The sequence below is a fragment of the Carassius gibelio genome, chromosome B14 (assembly GCF_023724105.1).
Source record: "Carassius gibelio isolate Cgi1373 ecotype wild population from Czech Republic chromosome B14, carGib1.2-hapl.c, whole genome shotgun sequence".
NCBI classification, from domain to species: Eukaryota; Metazoa; Chordata; class Actinopteri; order Cypriniformes; family Cyprinidae; genus Carassius; species Carassius gibelio.
This window is the reverse complement of record NC_068409.1, coordinates 22,844,794-22,862,970: the sequence shown is the minus strand read 5'-3', so window position 1 is coordinate 22,862,970 and position 18,177 is coordinate 22,844,794. Positions and strand designations below refer to the sequence as shown.

Sequence of the window (18,177 nt, the reverse complement as noted above, 5' to 3'; positions counted from 1 at the left end):
TGATGCATTCATAGCACTGTGATTCATTCATTCCAAGTTGCATTACAACTAAAATAGTTTTTAAGAGATTTTGAACATTCATGTTTCTGCTCTGATTCAGCTATGTTCAAGGGCTCAATATAATTGCGAATAATATAATCAGTGGCTTTATGCTGTATAATATTTCCCTCCATATCAAGTTAGGACCACTACAGCCGGAAAAAAATTAATGGAGCATCCCTGCCCCCTGCTGGTTGTTTAGTAACACTTACAAGGACCAGGATTTCACATTCGATATACATTGTGTAACAAACGGTCTCTGTCTGTAATCTTATGTAAATTTACTCAGATGATGTCCCTAATGATGAAAATGTTGGGATTGTGGTTTTATCTTATCTCCACTGATTGTTTGTTCTTGTGTTAATTAGTAACGGCCTTTTGCTGGGTGTTATGGTTTGATAAAGTATTTTTATGTTGTTATTGATGTGCGATGTCACTGAAAGAGGTAATCAGTTTCAGAGGAAAGGTTATCTTTTATTAAAAGATTATGAAATCTAACAGTTGTTTTAAAATGCAAAGATTAATGATTCAAGATAAGATCAGCAATGTTTACAAAGTGAATAGCACCGATTTTGATTTCACGTTGACATTGATTTCATATTCAGAAACTTTCTGAACACTTGAATGTAGAGATTTTGTATTAATAATGTGCTCTTATGAATACAACATCTCAGCAAGGAGCTAAATCTCCTCCTAGTCTGCAAATGACTCTGTTGCTATGCAGTAATGAGTCTGGTGGCAGAGCAACAGCCAGACATGCATCTCAGCTGTTCACTGGGATCTGACTGGCACAGTAATTATCTCTGTCTAGACATTTGTCTTCATATAACAATCAAGTGACATGCAGTATTATTTAATTTATCTGAGCTTCTTATTGTTTATTAGAGATGAACTCAAAGTTCTTTTCTGTTGGATTGTTTGAAATCAAAGTGATGATTTTGGTCAAAATCTACACTGTAAACTCAGAGAGGTCGTTTAAAGTGATGTCAAATTATGTCATTACTTAATCACTTTAGTCAATGCTCTCACATGTCTTGAAATATAGTACTCGAATTGCATGGACTTCTTTCATGGTAGGTTTCAAGTGGTTTTAGGTGACTTGCTCAAGAATGCTCAAGCTGCTTTTTTCTGTACACTAAGTAAAGGAGGGATGGATGATATCTAAGTCTAAGGTCAAGCTGTATCAAAGGTAGAGAATTAAAAAAAAAATGATTCTTATGAATCTATGTGTGAACCTTGTGATGGACTGACCATTCATCCAGGGTTTTTCTCCACCTGTGGCTCAAGATGCTGGGGTAATTAAAAGATACAGTTCACAACTTTAAAGGGAGTTTATATCATTTCAGAACGAAATAAAGTTCGAAGTAAAGATATTTAAAAAAAAAACAATAATGGACTGCAATTGACCTTACAGAATTGGGCTAGTATTCCCACTTATCCCTTTTATAAATGCAGCAGGGAAATACAGTACTATTTCATAAAAACTTAAATGGCCAATTTTCATAAACAAGGCCTATTTTACATTTTCAGAGCAAAAACAAGTTCAAAACAAAGAACATATAAAAAAAAGGGTTGGTCTAAATATAATTAAATCTAATGTAGAATAACAGTAAAATAATATTATATAATCATAAGGAGGGGTGAGCCACTGGCTCAATTTACCCCGCTCCCTCCATTTTAACACATTTGTATCATTCAGCATGGGCCTTGGTTTATTATTATTATTATTATTATTATTATTATTATTATTATTATTTTGCAGAAATGTAGTTACCAATTATTCCATGGGTCTCTTCATCACTTGGTGAGTAAAATACATAACTCTTCACATATTTATGGTCATATATCACCAATTTTTGCCTAAAAACAAGGGGTGGCTCACTTTACCCACGGGTTTAATTCACTGCACTCTCCCCTATAAAATAAATCCTCTGGAATAAAAGTTCATGGGATGTGAAGTTTGAATATGTGGAAGTGTGAACTACTGCAGAATGGAAAATTTTAAGTGAATACTAACTTAAATGGGGATATTTTCATCACGCAAAGTTGCTGTTTGCCTTCATATGTCTTGAAATATAGTGCTTAAACTACTTTACTTCTACTACTACTAGAGTTTTTAGGTCATTTCAGAGCTCGAAATCATCCACATCCACTTTCATTGTATGTTCCAATGAAGAGAGAAATATATGGAACTGCATGAAGATGAGAAATTGATGACAGTTTTCATTTTTGGATGTACTATCCCTTTAAGTGTTTGCACAATAAAACTTTCTTGCGAAACTTCCTGACTTCGAAAGGCAGAGTGATGGTGTTAGTTGTTAGAAGAGGGCGTTCAGGAACATACTAGCCAACAGTACATATGTAACAGGAGACATTAGCTATTATTTATTATGCGACCAGCAATTTGTTCGCTATGCCTGGGTAAATGCACTGCACATTAAAGAAGGGCATAGGGAGAGAGACACTGTGCTTTTATTACAGTAGTAAAGATTAGAGTCACAGCCAAAGTTCCTCCCCCTCAGCTACTGCACATGGATCTGGTTAGGACGCCTCTGGTAATGCATGTAGTTTCAGATAGGACATACACACCCTTGCATACACACACACACACACACACACAGACTCACAAGACAGAAACTCTCGTGCCCTGCTGTCACACTCTGTGTGTGGACTTGCTTGGAGCAGATGGTCTAAAATGAGCTCCTCAGGCTGGATACTGGCTCTGTGTCTTGTGGTTCTTGAAGGTAACAAAAAAAATAAATAGTGTATGCGATGGTGATTTAGTCTTGCTGGTGTGGTGTAACTATGCGACAATCATGCACTGTATGAGTAAGACTTTCATTAAGGCAACATTTCTGGTCACCATCTGTTGTTGTGTCATGTTTGTTTGGTTTATGTGTAAATTTAATTTGCATGCCATTAGCCTAAAAATGAATTCTGCCATAAAATGTCATTTGTTTGCTCACTCGAACCATAAAACGAATCTGTAAGAGACTGTATGATTAATGTTTTTTTAATTCATAAGATGATTATATGTATGGTTTGTTTACTATATTTGGCTTGTTTACATTGTGGTTTGTGAGATTTTATGCATGTTTTTGAGTTGCAGTGCAGCTGTAGGCTTGCTTTTACTGTTTCAGTCATAATGTAATGTGAAAACATTGTCATCTCGAATTATAAAAGGCATAAGTTTAACCACAATTGCTGACCTTTGTTCACCACATGTGCTGACAGTGAGTTTAAAACAGTTACTCTGTTGTTCTGCATGTGTCTCTTCTCGTGTGTCATCACAGGAGGCAGATATGCTGTGTGGGCCAAAGAAGGATCAGGCAGTGAGAGGAACTGTTCGGCAATTCCTCCGGTACTCTATTCTTCTATCTATACTCTGTCCATGTTTTCCTCTGTATATCCACACAACTGGTTCAGCCCTCTGCTAGGACTCGTCTTTAGCTCAGAGAGCAGTGGAAAGAGAAAATAATAACCCTGTCTCCAGCATACAGGTCTAATCTGGCCTCTCAGTGAAAAGATCTTCTCTTCTGATAAGAACTCAGTTTTTAGGTCATGCACACCCCAGATCTGATCTCAATGAGCTGTATGTGTGTTATCTGTAAACGTTCTCTGTTTTGTATCAGTTTAAGTGTTTTTATATGGGTTTAGTTTGGAATTACGGGTTGAAAACCGAATTTGTGATAACTTCATGAATTCCGGATAATTTTGATGCAATATATTTAAATGATTCATTCTCGTTGCTCCAGTATTTGCCACCAACAGCTGTAAACACGACTCTGAGGCTTCGTGATCTGAGAGCATCCATGATCCCCTTGAACATCTCAGCCTACATCATCCCAGCCACAGATGCTCATCTGGTAACTTCTAAAGATTGTCAGAAATGAACTTTTATATTTGGAGCCAATACTGGTCTCCTGGAATTAATATTTCTTTTTTTACTTTTTTTCCCCCTAACCATATACAATCACAAACCATAACTGTACACTGATGTCAAATAAGTCTAAATAATTTCTAATATAATTTGATCAAATCAACAAAAATAATAATATTTATATTGTTATTTTTAGACAAAAACTATTTTTTTTAAATGCACATTCTCTCTGCAGAGACACCACATACTAAATCCAAAACTAGTTGGTCTACAATTAATAATATGAAATATATCAAATGATATACAAGATTAAACATTATTCATCCCCAAATTTTAAATATACTGTATTTTGTATTTTTGTCCATTTTGTAGGCTTTTCATTTCTGACCCCCTAAACCTTGTCTTCTCTTTCAGTCTTCTTCATCCTCAGACATTACCTTTGTGATAGTAACAGTGTATGGTTTTTTGGCAGAGTGAGTACATCGCCCCCAGAGATGCGAGGTTGGCCTGGATGTCTGGCTTCTCTGGCTCTGCAGGTGTGTTTCAAAATATTGCTGTATCACCATGCATCATTCTCACACACATAATGTTTGTCACTTCTTTGGTCCCTGACAAACGGCCCGCTCCTGTCTTCTGTAATAACTAACAAGAGTGTGTTTCTAATTTCTAGGAACAGCAGTAATTACTCAAAACAAGGCTGTTTTGTGGACCGATAGCCGCTACTGGATTCAGGCAGAGAGACAAATGGACTGTAACTGGGAGCTACAGCGAGATGGTGAGGAGCAAATTATGAGAGTAAAATTAATATTTAAACTTGTCTAAATGAAGTTGAACATGTAGGTGAATGAATGTATTAAAACACACATTTAAAGGATATTGAAAGATGTTGTTCTATTGATTCCTGGTCTAACTCTACTGGATCACAGCCTCCATTCGCAGCATTACCAACTGGCTGATCTTAGAGATCCCTGAGGGAGATCAGGTGGGCTTTGACCCGTTCCTCTTCTCTGTAGGTAAGCAAACAAAGCTACTAAAATACTTTCTTATGTAAATTAAGTTAAAAGTATGTGTTGTTGTGTTGTTGTTGTTTTGTTTTTTTTAAATGCCGTTCTGTTGAACTTTTTTTTTTTTTCATCAAAACAAAAACAAATGTCAGAAAATTACTCACAGTTTCCCCAAAAATTATGAAGCAGCAAAACTGTTTTCAACATTGATGATGATGATAATGCATTTTAAAATGTATTCAAAATGGAAAACATATATATGAAATTGTATAATATTTCACAATAATGATTATATATTTACTATTTTTATCAAATAAATGCAGTCTTGGTGAGACTTTTCAAAAACATTAAAAAAAAAAAATCTTACTAAAGCAAGCTTTTTAATTGAAGTGTGTATATAAACCATATTAAGATGATCACATAAGCAACAAATCTAGTAACAAAGATTAAATCACTCATGAATAATCTGGTCATTATTCATTGCTGCCTTAGACACTTTTGGCGTCTACAACACCAACCTGGCTCCAGCGGGCCGGATCCTGAAGTCTATTCCTGATAACCTGGTGGATAAAATATGGACAGATCGACCTCCTCTGCCTCCTGACAACCCCACACGCTTACCTGACAGTGTCATCGGTGTGTGCATGTCTTATCAGCATCACTTGACTGATAAGTACCAAGCGAATAGGGCAAAGGACCATAAGATCATGACAAACAGAGCAATAAAGCTCTGATTTAATCTTTAATGACTAGTGATATAACTTATAGTAATGACAACTCACAGAGGAAATATTCTAGTTCATTCTGGTGCTAAGATAAAGTCAATGAGGCATGAATAAAGGCATAGTCAGCCTAAAAATAACTTCATTTTGGTGTAAAACTACAGTATATGGCTGTTTTTCTGTGGGACATAAAAGGGGGAATTCTGTGCTTGTTGCTCTTTTCCTCTTTTTCAAACATCAAATAAGATGCACAAAAAGAATCTTAGAATGAGTTGTGCATTTTATTACTATTATCATTTCTAAGTCTTCTGAATTCATATTATAGCTTTGTGTGAGAAACATATGAACATTTTCAGTGCTGTTTACTAAAAATCTTCCTGCCGAGACTGAAGCGTTGAGTCAATGTGGTGAACTTGAGAACAAAAATCAGTCTGATTCATGAATACATCATTTTAAACCAAGTGAAAAAGCTGATTCACTTAACAGATTTGATTCAAAATAGTGAATCTTTAGCAAAACAGTCTTCTATCTATGCCTCTATGTTACCTTTTATTGTGATTGCATAGGAAAAGTAATTTGAAGGGATCAGTAAAAGGTGACAGAATTCTCATTTTTGGGTGAATTGTTTCTTGAAGGTTTTGTTGTAACTCAAATTTACATTGTGGAAATTCAGAAAGGACCTGGCCAATGAAAGTGGATCAGATACGAGCCCAAATAAGTGACAATCCATACAAGCCCACCGCTGTGCTGCTTTCAGCTCTGGACGAGACCGCATGTAAGCACAAAACAGCACAACACAAAGCCATCTCAAGCACCAGAGTTTCTCTGAATTGTTCTGTAAATCTCTTGTCAGGCCAAAATTTCAGCTTGCGTCTCTATTTTCAGGGCTGTTTAATCTACGAGGCAACGACATTCCTTTTAATCCATTCTTCTATTCTTACACTCTGCTGTCAATGGATGAGATATGGCAAGTTCCTCCGTTTCATATTAATAGCACTATACTTAGTTGGTGTGCTGTACAGTTTCTAACTAGCCTCTTTCATCAGGCTCTTTGTGCACATTGAACGAATTACAGAAGAGTTGAAGGTGTACCTGAACTCTTCATGCTACAATTCCTATTGTGTGCAGCTGCTTGAGTACAGCTCTGTGCGCACATACCTGAAGTCCTATCTACAGAGACTCAACGTGAGGGTGTGGGTGGGTACAGAGTACACCAACCAAGCCCTGTATGAGCTCATCACTCCTGAGGTAAGACCTGGATCCGAAATATAGACTACTACTATGTGTACGGTAGCTTGTATGCTCAAATAAGGAGTCTCAAATGTTCTGTGGGCTTAAGATGGTTTCAGTCAAGTGTCAGCCTCTCAAATAAGTGATTTTCACTTTTTGTAGTAAGCCTTTAATGTTATCTCGTGCTTCTGTTCAAGAAGTGTTAAATAGTAGCCTAATTTATTTTTTCCCATATGGTTTTTTAAAGGCTGAAACATAAATGTAAATATGTAAAAACTGTAATCTAAGGAAAGAAGAAATAAGCCTCTATGCTTGCATCTGTCAAAAAAGTTAAGTTACGCACATCTACATCAGGCACATGTCACTGTGTGACAAAATTAGATTGCTATAATCAGTGGAGCCATTTCTATTTTTGACACACTGCACAGCTATTTCAGCCACTTTATTTTGCCCTTCCTGGTCTGTCTGAAATGAAATTATTTTATTGGCAGATTTGTGTGTATGTTTTACTTATTGTGACTAGATGTGCTGTGATGTGCAAAACAAATCTATATAAATGGAGGTGAGGATGGATGGATGGATGGATGGATGGGGTAGTTAGGTTTATGGGTGAGTATATAGGTGGATGCATGGGTAGATAGATGGATAAATGGATGGATAAGTAGCTTGGTGGATGAACGGATGGGTAGATTGTTGGACGGATGGATGGATGGATTGATGGATGGATGGATGGATGGATGGATGGATGGATAAGTAGATGAGTGGATGGATGGATGGATAAGTAGATGGGTGGATGGATGGATAAGTAGATGGGTAGATAGGTGAATGGGTGGATGAGTAGATTGGTGGACAGATGTATGGATGGTGGGTAGCTAGATGGATGGGTAGATTCATTGATGGATGGATGCATGGATGGAAGGATTGGTGGATGGTAGATAGCTAGACGGATAGGTAGATGGGTGGATGGATGGATGGATGGATAAGTAGATGGGTAGATAGGTGAATGAGTGGATGAGTTGATGGGTGGACAGATGTATGGATGGTGGATAGCTAGATGGATGGGAGGATTCATGAACGGATGATGGATGTTAGATAGGATGGCTGGTAGATAGGTGGATGGATGGATGGATGGTAGATAGCTAGATGGATAGGTATATAGGTGAATACATGGGCAGTAGATGGATAAATTAATGGATGAATGGTTGGATGAGTAGCTAGGTAGGAGGATGAATGGAGGTATGGATAAATGGTAGATAGATAGATGGATAGATGTAGATTGGTTGATAGATGGATGATTGATGGCTGGATGGATAAGTAGATGGATGGATGGATCCTGTCTGAACTTATAATTTCATAAACCTGCTTGAGTCCCACAGTACAGGTGAAGATTTTACTGCTGATGCACATATCTTATGTTTTTAAGGACAAACTTCTGACCAGCACCTACTCTCCAGTACTGACCACAAAAGCAGTGAAAGATGCGACTGAGCAGCGTATTCTCAAAGAGGCTCATGTAAGAGAACACACACACACAGCCTTCTCCCCAAATGACTTTTGTAAAGCGGTGATAACCCTGATGGACACTGTTGACTGATACCTGTTGTATTATCATAATTTCTAGATTGAGGGGCACTTTATCACATCATAAAGCCACATTAGCAGGCCAGACAGTCTCCATTCATTGCAGCATCAATGTCTTATCGCTCCTTATCGCACAACATCCATCAAACATATTGGGACCTTTATTCCTCATGGTGTTTGCTTGTATTCAGTGATCTATTGACATATTTTGCAGAATAAGGTTTTTCAATCGAAAACAACTGCATTTGATAACATGCATGGATGTGGTTCTGGTGGTTTATGGCCTAAAGTCAGACCTCTGTCGACTGCTTCAATTAATCCCCTCCGTCTGGCATCCGTCTGGTCTAAACCAGGTGATTTTGTACTTCTCAGCCACGATGGGTGAACATCCATCCTTTTCCCCGCAGGTTAGGGACGCAGTCGCAGTCATGCAGCTTCTGATGTGGCTTGAGAAGAAAGTTCCAGAAGGCACAGAGAACGAACTCACAGCAGCACATTTTGTCGATCAGTGTCGCAGGTACAGAACATTTTTATATATTTACCATTAATTTATTTAAATTGTGCATTGCTTATTTATTTTAATTGTACATTTATTTATTTTATAAACTTGCATTACAGGAATGACATTATTTGCACAAGTAGAAATTGTTCCTTCATCAAGGATGTTAATTTAGAAGATGTTTTCCTTATGTACTGTAAACTTCCTTTTTCTTGAGAATCAAAAACCCTTCACTGTGTTTTGACAGCAAACAGAAGAACAGCAGAGGGCCGAGTTTTGAGACTATTTCTGCAAGTGGACCTAATGCTGCTCTTGCTCACTACAGGTATTGAAGACTGTTCCTCTTCTCACCAAATTATAATGTTTAGCTTTTCAGTCATTTTTCTTTGTTCACGCTTGAATTATATTCATTGTGTTTACTTATAATTGCCTGCATTGTTCTTATTTTTACAGTCCATCTAATGAAACTGCAAGGAAGCTGTTAGTGAATGAGATGTATCTGGTTGACTCTGGAGGACAGTACCTGTGAGTTCATAGTATTATTAGTACATAGTTATGTTTGTGTGCAAAAACAATACACAGCCAAGCTCACGCATGCATTCTGTCTGATTTATGTTAACAGTGATGGTACTACTGATATAACGCGTACTGTGCACTGGGGTGAACCCAGTGACTTTCAAAAGGTACTGAATAGCAGGCATAGAGAGTTACTAATGATGCAAAGCATAATAGGATGCTTATACTGAAAAGAAAACTGTTTTCTCCATTTCCTACTCCGATAGGAGGCCTACACAAGAGTGCTCATGGGAAATATTGAGATTTCTAGAACCATCTTTCCGGCTGGAACTAGAGGTGAGCAGTTCCTCATCTTCAATCACCATCTCCATTCAAGCGACCATGCCATGATACTTACACAAGAGGGCGCTATACACACTGCAGACTTCTCACAGTGACCACTACAAAACCTGTCATGTGCCGACCTTTCAAGTGTTTTTATTCCCACCACAGGCGTGAACATGGAGATGCTGGGACGAAGAGCATTGTGGGAAGTTGGTTTAAATTATGGTCATGGCACAGGTCATGGTGTGGGCAACTACTTTGGAGTCCATGAATGTAAGTCTGACTCTGTAATGTCTTTATATATTTATTTCATTAAACTTGTCATTTAAATGCATTTGTGTTTATACGAATCATTTAAAATTAAAATACACTAACATTTTAAAGTGTAGGATAAGTTTGTTTAACTATGTGTGATATTAAACATTTATAATGTTACAAAAGATTTCCGTTTAATAAATCTTGTTCTTTAAAGCGTTCTATTCAAAGAATCCTGGAAAAAAATTTTTTAGCATTGACAATAATTAGAAAATTATATTAAATTAAATTTTAAAATATACCTTGTAACACTATTTAACAATATAAGTGTTTTACCCTATTTTATTTATTTATTACAAATAAATGCAGCCTTGGTGAGAATAACTTTCAAAAACACACACATATACAGAGAAGTGTATATATAGATCATATGCTGTATCTCTTCATCTAAGGTCTTTGTTTTCTCTCTGATAGGGCCTGTGGGTTTTCAGTCCAATAATATTCCATTTCAAGAGGGGATGTTCACATCAATTGGTGAGGAATCATTAAGCAGCTCATTACGATTATCTTAGTTTGATAGTTACAGTTATAAACTGACAAACTCTCCTCTAGAACCTGGTTATTACAAGGAGGATGAGTTTGGTATAAGGATAGAGGACATTGCTGTCACTGTTCCAGCTACTACAAAGGTACATCCAACTAACTGAGGGTCCATAGCTCTGTAAATCCACTGCCGTTAGCCAAGGGCAGTGCCTGAAGAAATATTAATAATATGTGCATGTTTTCTTGCTTAAAATAAAATTCCTCTTTTCTTGTTTTACTTTCAAGTATGGCCACAATTACTTGACATTTGAAACTGTCTCACTGGTGCCTTATGACAGAAAACTGATAAACACATCTCTTCTCAGTCCTGAGCAGGTATTGTAATAGTGCCATAAAGTATTTATAACATATGTTATACAATTATATATGTAACACAATTATATATATGTGTGTGTGTGTGTGTGTGTGTGTGTGTGTGTGTGAGACCCTGGACCACAAAACGTTTAGGGTCTTATGGGTTAATTTTTTTTAATTAGATTGATACATAATCTGAAATCTGAATTAATATTAATAATATTTAATAATATATCATTAATAATAATTTATGGTTTGGAATAGTGGTTTTAGGAATAGGACAATATTTGTCTGAGATACAAATATTTGAAAATCTTGAATCTGATATATACAAAATATTGAGAAAATGGCTTTTAAAGTTATCCAAATGAAGTTCTTAGCAATGCATATTACTAATCAAAAATTAAGTTTTAATATATTTACGGTAGGAAATTTACAAATTATATTCATGGAAAAAGATCTTAACTTTATAGTACCCTAATGATTTTTGGCATAAAAGATAAATCAATCATTTTGAACCATACAGTGTATTTTTGGCTATTGTTACAAATGTACCCCAGTGACTTAGGACTGGGTTTGTGCTCAAGAGTGTGTGTGTTTGTGTGTGTGTATATATATATGTATATGTATATGTACATATTTAAGTGCAATATCATGTGAGACTCATCTTATACAACAGTTCATTCAGAAGTTAATACTGTGTTAATAATTTGTCAACCAAAATATAAAGTTTTGAATGAATTGGGTGAACCATTTGGCGAGTTGAATCATTCAGTGTATGACATCAAAGTACAGCGAGAGCGATTCAGAAGCACAAGTCATCCTATGCTCTCTAAGCTCTAGCAGTTTATTGATGTCAAACACCGATCGGTCTTATGGTGATGACCCACTTCAATTCGAACAAGCCTAATGATTCAATGAACCATTCATAAAGAACCATTTACTTCACTCCTGAATGAATCAGCCATTTGAACGAATCAAACAAATGAATAAATGACTTAATCATTAAGACATTTACCACCACCTACTAACGGTTTTAGTTTATTATTTAGAATATAATTTCATTAAAGAAATGGTTTAGTATTTTCATAGTAATGATTATAAAATTGAGAAAATAAATTATTAAAGTTTTATAGTTCACCCAACCAAAAAGGACAATTCTGTCATCATTTATTTATGTGGTCCAAAAGAGTATATGTAATACATTTTATCAAACAAAATATTTCTTGCTGAACCTACTTTTTGTAATCTCTGTTTGATGCTTTGCACAACAATGATTTTAAATGATATTTTCAGAGTTAGTTTTGTTTATAAGAGTTATAATATTGTGTTTAAAATCAAATACAATATCAACTTCTTATTTAATGAACTGCTGTTTAAAATCACATTTGCAATCGTGACATTCAGGACAAACAGTATTATAGTGTGATATTGTTCTCACTGCTCGTATGATTTTCTTATCATATCATGATATAGACCGCAGGGCCGTCCACAGTGGGTGCGAGGCCCTGTGCAAAGTTGACATGCGAGGCCATTTGCAATTTTTGTGTGTGTGTGTGTGTGTGGTTGACGCTGATACAGTTGTTGAGCTGCAACACCGGTTACGTCACTTGCCAACTGCGACACCGACCCCCACCGTTGTTTAGATTTTTTTTATAGTAATGAAAATTATTTGGTTCGGTAAAACAACAAACACTACAAATAAAAACAGAACGCGGCTCATTGCAGCGTGCCAAAAGACAAAAGTCTCGTCACAGATGAGATTTAAGTGAGGAGAGTCAAGCTGACTGACATGTAGGTGAGCCCATAGACTGTCTAAAACCAGGGTGAGACCACTGATCTATAATAGAGAACTGTATATAGATCAGTGGGTGAGACAGACAAGACGATGGCGGATGATTTTCGAAACGAAATGCAAAAATGCATCTGTTTGGCAGTATTTTGGATTTTGAAAAGCCTGTTGACTTTTGCCATTTATCTAATGTGATTTTGGAAGTTTTTTTTTTTTATTTATTATTTATTTTGTTTCACATTGTTTGCTGATTTTTACTTTATTTAATCTGTGTGCAATTTATTTATTTTATTTGACATCAAGGTGTATGCCGTGCCTCCAAACTTTCTTTTTTGTTTTGCTAATAAACCAAATTTATTTGGTAATATATTATACATGTTTACTTATTTCAAGTTTTGCATACCTATTTAAACTTTAGGTTATTTGTTATTATATTTTAGGCATAGCCTGCCTTACAGCATTGTGTATTTTTATTTGTTTTGTTAAAGGGTTAGTTCATCGAAAAATCATAATTATGTTATTAATAACTCACCCTCATGTCGTTCCAAACCCGTGAGACCTCCGTTTATCTTTGGAACACTGTTTAAGATATCTCTCTCAGACAGTTCGATTCAATAAACCAGTTGAAGAAAACGGTTCACCGGTTCTTTTGCGCTCGACGTAATGGTGTCATTTGCGATGATTGCCCTTGATTCAAGCCTTCGGTTTACCCGCGCTCTTGACACTAGCACAGAATCAGTTCAGAATCAATCACCAAAAGAATCAGTTCGGTTCAGACGCTCTGTGTGTCGGTCTGCTTCACCTGAATCACACCTGCGCAGTATCATCAGCTCACACAGCTTCAATGGAGGGACTGAGAGCTCTCAGACTAAATCTAAAATATCTTTAAACAGTGTTTGGAACGACATGAGGGTGAGTTATTAATAACATAATTATGATTTTTCGATGAACTAACCCTTTAATAAAAGTTATATGTTTTATATATAAGCTTAAGTGACTTTGATCTTGTATTTTGTTGTTGCATTTAAGCAATTGACGCTAAAATGTGCACAACTCTTTTAAGCTATTTTTCAAAGCAACACCCTATTGCTATAGTAACGAATGCAACTTTAATACTCATCTGATCGATTGTGATGCCGTGCTTACGTGAATCATGGTCACACACATGCTTGTAAGGATCTACTGCATAATAATAATAATAAAGCAATTAAATAAGTAAATACGAATTTTAAAAAAACATGTTTTAGGTCTGTAGACCTATATATGAAGAGTAAGTGCCATCCAAAAAATTTTCTCATGCTCCCATGTTAATATTCAGTTATTTTATTTCAATTGTAAAGAAAATAAACTATTCATTGCCATTAAAGGGAAATAACTGAACCTACACATGGGAGCCTGATAAAAATGCAAATTTTTAACTGCATCAAGGTTTTGCATCTGAACTGAACTATATGAAATAGTAAGTTTACACTATTTGAAAATAATAGTTTATTTTAAAATATGCAAACTCACTCTTATTTGTATGTCTAATAGTCGAAAACACAAATGTCTCTTGTCATATTAATTAATCATTTACATCTTGATTTACTCTTGTCATATTAGTTAATGATTTACATTATCATGATCACATATTTTTAATTCAAAACACCAAAATTGCTTAAAAGTTGAGTTTGTATCAGTAGATAGTCTATTAATGTCAGTTGCTAAACATTTCTATCGTAAAACAGTTTTCTAATACAGTATTACATCTTTCCACAGACTCTAGTTGCATTGTGACAGTGACAGTAAGACCCGAATTCTTTAATTTGACTGGCCATATCGATCATTTTGACATTGATGAACTCTGTTGGACCACTGTTGGCCCTAACCCAGCCTGTGTCTGACAGCTTATCAGAATGATAAGCCCCCTAAAAAAAAAATGAAAAAAAAAAAGCTTATACTACTGTTCCAGCTATTAAAATAATTAAGGTTTCTATATAATGGCAAAGTGATTATATTTAGTTTTGTTAATTTTATTTAGTTGATTTCAAAAATGCTCTGAGCATTTCCTGTTAAATAAATATATATATTTTTATGGGTTTTTTTAACAACCACGCAACCAGCAGCAGACAGTGACTCAAATCATGATTTTCCTTAGTTGTCAGTTATAATCATCAAAATTAAAATAACTAAACATTTGAAATATATCAGTCTGTGTGTAATGAATGAATATAATATACAAGTTTCACTTTTTGAATGGAATTAGTGAAATTCATATATTAGTTTCATGTGCTTATTCTCATATTATGTGTTGTTTGATATAATATATATAATATAAATACATCTATGTTTATTTTCATATTATAATTTTGGTACTGCTTGAATGTCTTGTATGCCATTTGGTGTTCAGTGTAAAAAATGTGGGTTAAGAACCACGACTTTGTGTGTTTAAGTACAAGTTGTTTTCTAGTGTTGGTTTCTTTTGAAATTCTGCCCACTGACGTTCTTCACTAGAAATAAGTTTTGGGAGGGGGTTGTGGGTTAGCTGAAAATGGCCCTATCAGAAAACACTCACTGACAGCATTTTATTTGTTGTTGTCTTGTAGCTGCACTGGCTTAACAAATACTATGAGACCATCCGGAGCGTGGTGGGTCCTGAGCTGGAGAGGCAGGCGCTGAAGGAGGAGTATGACTGGATGATGAAGCATACGGCACCCTTCCTCATGGCTGAAGCTTCAGCTGTCATCTCCTCAGTCACACTGCTAGTAACAGTGCTGCCCTCTGTTTTACTGCATAACCTGTTGTAAAACAAGCACTAAAGGGTGTAACCGCTCCTATTGTGGGCTGAAGTGACAAACTTACTTTCAGGTACAAACAGAAAAGCTCCAGTGTAGCACACTTAAATGAAGTTTTCTATTATACAGTGTTCTTTCGCTCTCTTAATTCTTCTGTTATGTCCATTTTTAAGCCAGTTTAAATGGATTGAATGCCTCATTAGGATTTGTCCTGTGTTTGAACTGTTAGTATTTTATAATGTATTTTATGACATAAGTTGTATGTTTAATTAAGAAAGACAATATTAAGATTTAAAAATGATACACTGCATGTGAATGTACGAATATATTATTTTAAGAAAATCATTGTTTATCTATAGTTTATTAAAGTAAGATTACTACAGTATCTCCACTACTTTTGGTATATCTATAACTGTGTCCGAAAGCTTAGGCAGGCAGTGAGGTAATGACTTGCAGGCGGTGTTTGCATGTAAATTTACCTCGCAAAACATTTTTAAACTGACTTATAAGGAATAACAGTCTGGTGAACTACATGAAAATACAGAGAACTTGGAAAAGTTGGTCAAAGTCATTTATTTACACATAAACCGACCATCAACTGCGACTTTCATTTTATTTTTTTATTTTTTGGCTTAACTGTCCCAGAATGGAAAGCACAGGTTTGTAGGTATCATAGGCAGCGAAGAATACATCTATGCTGATTTCAGAAATCACTCATATGAAAGTATCTCAGTAAACAGGATGTGACACGATCATTGGATTCAGACATGCCTTGATGTCCTCAAACCTCTTTATCCTGCATGTGTGTAGGCAGCATTTTACAGCTTTCGGATGCAGCCTGTGTGTTGTGTTCTGAGATTTCATACTTAACTGTCTCAATTCCAGATGTCAAACAGAGCACTCCACTGAGTGAAAATATTAACCAGACACCATCAATGGCAACTCAACATAACATTTTATGATACAGTAACATGAAAAAAAGCATATGTCTTAAATGGATCTGCATGTTTCAAAAGGTTTATATTAATTTCAGTTCAACACTGAGATTTAACTGCTCCCCAACAGTTCAGCCTTCATCATGAAAAAACATATAAATAATAGTATATGCACAGTACTGTGCAATGGTCTTAGACCACTAGAATTTCCACCAACTAAAAATGGTTTTAAAAGTCAGTTATTTCTATATTTTGCTGTGTAGTGTGTCAGTAGGAAATATCAGTTTTCATTTCCAAACTCTCATTTTGCCATTAATTGTAATAATCCAGCAATTTATTTTTGCATAAGGAGTCTGACAGCAGCCAACAAACTGAGACTGACTCAATCAAAAAGAATTGTGGCAACGTCTCCAAGATTCTTCAAGAAACCTACCGTATTTGTCGGACTATAAGTCGCACCTGAGTATAAGTCGCATCAGTCAAAAAATACGTCATGATGAGGAAAAAAACATATATAAGTCGTACTGGACTATAAGTCGCATTTATTTAGAACCAAGAGAAAACATTACCGTCTCCAGCCACGAGAGGGAGCTCTATGTCTTCAGTGTAGACTACAGGAGCACTGAGCAGCATAGAGCGCCCTCTCGCGGCTGGAGACGGTAATGTTTTCTATTGGTTCAGGTCTCTTAGTTCATTTCTCTTGGTTCATGTCAAATTAATTTTGATAAAAGTCGCACCTGACTTTAAGTCGCAGGACCAGCCAAACGATGAAAAAAAGTGTGACTTATAGTCTGGAAAATACTGTACCTGCAAAATCTTCAGTACTCTTAAAAGTTTTAGGCACTTATGTAAAAATCATGTAAAATGGGGATTCTGCCAAAATTTATGTGTTTAATATATTTTCTTTATCAATTAACTTATATTAACTAAATTAAATGAAGGTGTGAGCATCCTCTGCGTTTAAAGCAGCTTTTGCACTAGTCGCATAGTTTTTCAGGAAGCTCTGCAGGTAGGTTTCTTGAAGCATCTTGGAGACGTTGCCACAATTCTTTTTGATTTAGTCTCGGTTTGTTCTGTTTCTTCGTGTTATTCTAGACAGACTGGATGATGGTGAGATCAGATCTCTGTGTACAGTACTGGCTGCTGTCAGACTCCTTGTGCAAACAAAAATCACTGGATTACCACAAATACGAGCAAAATGAGTGTTCGGAAACATAAACTGATATTTCCTACTGACATGCTACAGCAAAAGATAGAAATAACTGACTTTAAACCCATCACTATTACAGTGTGCCAAACCTCTGCAAATGACCCAGTGCTTGAGTGAACTGTCTGAATAAATCAAACAAATCACGATTCATTTTATCCCTTTTTACTAATTTGTTTGATCAATTAGATCGTAAGAGCGATTCATTTGCATACAGAATCTAGTATCACTAGTTCTGATTGTAAACAGCGGATGGAAAAAGCATATGACTTTATTGCTGAAATATTACCAGAGAAAATGATTATTAGGACAATATACTTTAATCCTCCACATTTATTAGTAATATTTTCTGGGGCACAGTAATATTTCACTGGTGCTCGTGTCCCAGTAAAAGGGCTTTAGCGATGCTAAATTTATATTCAGCTAGAAGATTTATAATGTTTCTAACATTACTATAACCTTTTATTCTCGTGTTGGTACTTCTGTTAAGCCAAAGCCATATATCATTGTCATTGCTTCATC

General features: G+C 35.7%; 1 protein-coding gene across 1 annotated transcript; it reads left to right on the top strand.

The window, feature by feature from the left end:
* The first annotated feature begins 2,594 nt into the window (after positions 1 to 2,594).
* On the top strand, positions 2,595 to 16,070 carry xpnpep2 (X-prolyl aminopeptidase (aminopeptidase P) 2, membrane-bound). The gene is made up of 21 exons (XM_052575268.1): positions 2,595 to 2,783; positions 3,333 to 3,400; positions 3,795 to 3,905; positions 4,392 to 4,455; positions 4,590 to 4,694; positions 4,846 to 4,932; positions 5,416 to 5,559; positions 6,319 to 6,420; positions 6,531 to 6,612; positions 6,692 to 6,893; positions 8,299 to 8,388; positions 8,864 to 8,973; positions 9,203 to 9,280; positions 9,409 to 9,480; positions 9,578 to 9,638; positions 9,738 to 9,807; positions 9,964 to 10,068; positions 10,525 to 10,584; positions 10,663 to 10,739; positions 10,879 to 10,968; positions 15,325 to 16,070. The coding sequence occupies exons 1-21, from the start codon at positions 2,735 to 2,737 to the stop codon at positions 15,523 to 15,525; spliced, it is 2,028 nt and encodes a 675-aa protein (XP_052431228.1). The 5' UTR covers positions 2,595 to 2,734; the 3' UTR covers positions 15,526 to 16,070.
* The last annotated feature ends 2,107 nt before the right edge of the window (positions 16,071 to 18,177 follow it).

Excerpts from the sequence above, each read along its gene's own strand:
- xpnpep2 (XM_052575268.1), top strand. The coding sequence starts at position 2,735 with ATGAGCTCCTCAGGCTGGATACTGGCTCTGTGTCTTGTGGTTCTTGAA. Across the intron at positions 9,481-9,577 it reads GACTCTGGAGGACAGTACCT|TGATGGTACTACTGATATAA; the intron begins GTGAGTTCATAG and ends TTATGTTAACAG. Across the intron at positions 10,740-10,878 it reads CTGTTCCAGCTACTACAAAG|TATGGCCACAATTACTTGAC; the intron begins GTACATCCAACT and ends TTTACTTTCAAG.